This window comes from Triticum aestivum, chromosome 4D (assembly GCF_018294505.1).
Source record: "Triticum aestivum cultivar Chinese Spring chromosome 4D, IWGSC CS RefSeq v2.1, whole genome shotgun sequence".
NCBI classification, from domain to species: domain Eukaryota; kingdom Viridiplantae; phylum Streptophyta; class Magnoliopsida; order Poales; family Poaceae; genus Triticum; species Triticum aestivum.
In genome coordinates this window covers 505,466,946-505,471,708 of record NC_057805.1, presented here as the reverse complement: position 1 = coordinate 505,471,708, position 4,763 = coordinate 505,466,946, and the positions used below count along the sequence as shown (strand labels likewise).

General features: G+C 43.8%; 1 protein-coding gene across 3 annotated transcripts; it reads left to right on the top strand.

Annotated features, from left to right (window-relative positions):
- The first annotated feature begins 1,769 nt into the window (after positions 1 to 1,769).
- On the top strand, positions 1,770 to 4,098 carry LOC123099091 (E3 ubiquitin-protein ligase SINA-like 10). Of its 3 annotated transcripts, XM_044521232.1 has the most exons (3): positions 1,770 to 2,146; positions 2,387 to 2,497; positions 3,241 to 4,098. In XM_044521232.1, exons 1-3 carry the CDS (start codon positions 1,826 to 1,828, stop codon positions 3,907 to 3,909), a joined length of 1,101 nt encoding a protein of 366 aa, XP_044377167.1. In that variant the 5' UTR covers positions 1,770 to 1,825; the 3' UTR covers positions 3,910 to 4,098. The 3 variants fall into 3 exon arrangements, with proteins under 3 accessions (XP_044377167.1, XP_044377165.1, XP_044377166.1); XM_044521230.1 differs by lacking the exon at positions 2,387 to 2,497 and having other exon boundaries at positions 1,772 to 2,146; positions 3,220 to 4,098; XM_044521231.1 differs by lacking the exon at positions 2,387 to 2,497 and having other exon boundaries at positions 1,781 to 2,146.
- The last annotated feature ends 665 nt before the right edge of the window (positions 4,099 to 4,763 follow it).

The following is a 4,763-nucleotide window of genomic DNA, read 5'->3' as shown; positions in this document are numbered from 1 at the left end:
TCTAAAAGAGCTTGGTCCGACAATCGGAAGCGTACTGAAATTACTATTTTCTCCATGAATTATCAGAAATGCTCAAAGGAGAGCACCCGGAATGGAGGTAATTAAGCCCACCATCCTTGATAACTTGACAAGTGGCTCCAACTTTGACTTCTTTTTGTGATTTTTTTTTCTTTTCTGCACCCTCCTGCTAGATCTTATGTGAATTTATTTCAGCAGTTGTGTGCAATATATTCTGTAGAATTTTTCCACCGGCTCAAACTTTTGGAAATGATTAGTTTGCTTGTGAAATATGTGACTGCAAAATTGTTGGGAAGTCTTAGAATTCTATGACTGAAAAATTGTGAAAGTAACAGTAGTTTTTCAGTTTTGATTTTCATCAGTAATTAGTGACTGAAATTATTGATTACTTTCAGAAAATTGTCTGACAAAAGCTACAGTTCAGAAATTATTGATTACGTTCAGAGATTTGATTAGTTTCAGAAATTTGTCTGACAAAAGATACAGGTCAGATTTGATTAGTTTCAGTAAATGTATGACAAAAGATACAGTTCAGATTGGTTAGTTTCATAAATCTGTATGACCAAAGATACATTTCAGATTTGTATAGTTTCAGAAATTTGTGTGACCAAAGATACACTTCAGATTTGAATTGTTTCAGAAATTTGTATGACCAAAGATACAGTTCAGATTTGAATTGTTTCAGAAATTTGTATGACCAAAGATACAGTTCAGATTTGAATTGTTTCAGAAATTTGTATGACCAAACTTCATATTTGAATTGTTTCAGAAATTTGTATGACTAAAGATACAGTTCAGATTTGAATTGTTTCAGAAATTTGTATGACCTGTGTGTGTGCGCTTTTCTGCACCCTCCTGCTAGATCTTATGTGAATTTATTTCAGCAGTTGTGTGCAACATATTCTGTACAATTTTCCCACCGGCTCAAACTTTTGGAAATGATTAGTTTGCTTGCTTGTTTGTTTATCGAATTGTACAAGTAAACAACTTTTATCGCAAAATCGATCTTGCCTATTGAGGTGGTCGTTAGCAACTATGTAATGTTGCGCGCTTACTCTTCTCGTTTGTGGACGAGCCCTTGGGCTGTCACAACTCACAAAGATAAATGTTGCGCGTTTGCCATTTAAAAGTCACCTAAATAACATTATTGATGTGACTCGATTTTCGAAGAAGCAAAGCTACGAGGAGGCGGAGACGGGAGCGATGTAGCTGGACATGGCATCCTCGGCGAAGCCTTGCCATGAATGAACGAACGAGAGACGAGGATGTCATGGTTGACCGCGGGCGGGGTCGTCAACAAGAGATTGATGGGTTTGGGTGCGGGTGTGGGTTTGGCCTCCGGCGCCGACGAAGGAGGGAAGGTTTTGATGGAAGACCGAGCGGCGAGGTGTGCGGTCACCATTGGCCACATGCGGTTTGGCTCGTGTTGGAGGGAGGAGGAGTGTGTGGCGGAAATCGATGGACACTTGTTAGATTTTTTTAAAGACACTTGTCTGATTTAAAAAATCGATGGAAGACACTTGTCTGATTTTGAGACGAGGGTGACCTCAACCGGAATATCTTTGTTTGTACTTCCTTCGTCCCATAATGTAAGACATCTTTTCACTAGTGTAATGTCAAAAAAGCGTCTTACATTATAGAACCGTGGGAGTAATTGACAGGTGCCCCCGGGCCCCACGAGTCAGTGACATGATGATGGTGGGCTAAACGATCCAACGTGACGTGCATCCCCTCGCAGCTGTAAAACGAACACCCCCAAGAAGGAAAAAAAAAGAAGAAATACGGTTGGTTACTCCATTTTCCTTCCATGGCCAAGTTCTCCTTCGCCGACGCCGACGCCGACGAAGACCCTCCACCCGCCGCCGCCGCCGGGTCCGAGAAGAGGAAGCGCGAAGGCGGCCCTGCCCCTGAAGACGGGGCGGCTGGTGGAGGGCCGCCCCCCAAGGCCCGGAGACTGGAGGTCGTGGGCGGCGAGCGGGAGGAGAGGGCGGTGGCGGGGTGCGGTCGGGAGGTGGGGAGGGTCGGCGCCGGCGGGGATGGCGACGCGGCGGGGATCAGCATGCGGATCGACCCGGACCTGCTCGACTGCTCCATCTGCTTCGAGCCCCTCTGCCCTCCCCTCTACCAGGTAAATTAAAAAATTAACCGGAGGAAGGAAGATGTTGCTCTGCCAAATTATCCATCGCGCTGCTGCTTGATTCTTTCCTCTGCTAATTATCGATTAGAATTCGCTAATTAAGCTGGCATCGCTTCTGTTGAGCTAATTAAGAAAATCCATAGCTATGGCAATTGGCAGGAGGGGATCAGAGACGATGATAGGCAGCGAAGCAGTTGGGTAACTGCACAATTACTATCCACTGTTCCTTAGGACACTGTGACCACAGACCAGTTTTTAAAATGCATTCTTGAGCCAATGTCCCCATTATTCCTGACAACTGAATCTCTGCATATGGAAGGAGAACTAATTTTGGGATTCAAGGTACTCTGATTTCCCTTTGGTTAGTTGCTCTGTTTCATTTCCTTCTGAAGCAGTTTCTATCTTTTAGGTTCTAGAACCTCCAAGTAATTGTCAAACTTTCAAGCAAGTAAGGAACAAAGATCACACTTATCTACTCCCTCCGTCCCATAATATAAGCGCGTTTTTCACACTACACTAGGGTAAAAAACTCTCTTATATTATGGGACAGAGGGAGTATATAGTTTAAGTCTCACGGTCTATTGTTTTCTCTGAATTCCTTCCTCGCCGAGCTGTGCCTTTCCCTCCATTATAGGTACCTGGGTTTGTTCTCAAGGTCATTACATGTTTCAGTTGATAAGTCACTAACAAAGAGGCAAACCTCATAAACTGTAACAGTTTAGATGGAACACCACAGCTTATAAGCACACCGAGGACTCATCTGTACTGCTAGAAAGAGCGCTATGCTGCTAAAACCATCATCGAGCATCACTGCCCTAGGGAAACTGATAGAAATCGTCAGCAAAAACCATTCCATGGCTGGTTCTAAACACATACTGACATACATACAGTTTACATTTCTGAACATATACAGTCAACTCCATAAAGCTAAAAACCATGTGATCCATATAATTTTTGGCGTGTATTTAAGGCACGAATTAAGCTGCAAAGGCAGAGTGGACACACTTGTTTCGAGAAGACTACCTTTTGTTATAAGAGGCAAGATATCTATTGCATGATCACAGCTTGTTTTGTGTATTTTCCAGTGCCAGAATGGCCATGTAGCATGCTTGTCCTGCTGGTCCAGGCTCAGCAACAAGTGTCATGTTTGTTCTCATGATGCGATCTTTGCACGGAACATTGCACTGGAGAAGATTGTCGAGTCAATCAAGTCCTCCTGCGCATACGCCAAGTGGGGCTGTTGCGAGTTGGTTAGCTACACGCAACGAAACACACATGAAGAAACTTGCCTCTTTGCTCCTTCAACGTGTCCGATTCCTGGCTGTGGATACAGAGGCTTCACAGGGCGTTGGTCAGGCCACTTCCTCGTCGACCACCACAGTGCCGATTTCTTGCACTTCGTTTACGGCCAGCCATTTGAAGTGAATTTGGAGGCGTCCCTGCCTTTTCTTGTTCTTCTCGGAGAGGACGATCACCTCTTCCTGCTGCTGAACAAGAACATGACGCCCTTCGGGCATGCCTTTTCCGTGGTTTGCCTCAGGACTGGCGATTTGAACTGGAAGTTCTCCTACGAAATCGAAGCGGCCAGTACGAGAAACCCCGAAAACTGCCTGCAACTCAAGGCCTCTGTCACAAATGCAAAGGAGTGGGCGGGTCTGCGCCCTACAAAAGCTTTCCTTTTGGTCCCATATGATTTCTGCAGTTCTACTAACCTAACGCTGAATCTCTCGATTGGGAGGTCTGCCTCTGTATGATGTGAGCATGTCATGTTCTCTTCTATTCCCTGTGTTCACAAATGTAAATGTGTGCAGCACTGTAAATTTGTTTTGTAAAGTAATTTCAGCATGTGCATGTAGATGTGAAGGCACTGGTTCCACCTGGCAATTACAACACTGTAAAGGCTAGTCTAAATTTATGGAAGTAAGAGTTTCACAGTTCATTTATTATATTCTCCAAACCCTTCTATACTACTCCCTCTGTAAACTAATATAAGACGTTTGAACTGCAAAAACATCTTATATTGGTGTACAGAGGTAGTACCTGCCATTTATCTCAGATAAGTAGGATGATGAGCAGAACAAGTTTGCAGTAAAAAAAATCCTAGATGGCTGCCAGGTGAGGAAAACAAATGTATCTCACTGATATTGTTTCAACAGCAAGCTTATTAAAGCCAATTGCTCAAATCAAAAGAGGTGCCATTCTGATCAAAAGAGAGCATGCCAATATTGAAAAACCCGGGAAAGACGATTCAACAACTATAGCTAGAGTTTGAAGATCCCATGTGTGGCTGCATGTCCAATGAAGCATTAGAAAGAAATTCAACTAATGTTGGAGAACATGCCGGAGTAGGAGGAACTCATCTAGTTCCAACGAGGCAGGGTAAACTGGAATTGGATAGAGGGGACATTTGCGTTCGAATCATGCTAAGGATTACTTCTTAGTTCTATTTTCTGGTGGGCAAACCGAACGTCTGGAGGTGTTGAGCAAAGTGATATTCCTTGGTTTACACAACATGTGAATGATATGTTGTTGGATCCTTTCTCCCTGAAGGGTTTAAAAAAAGCATTATTCAGTATAGGGGATTTTAAGGCTCCTTGGTCCCGATGCC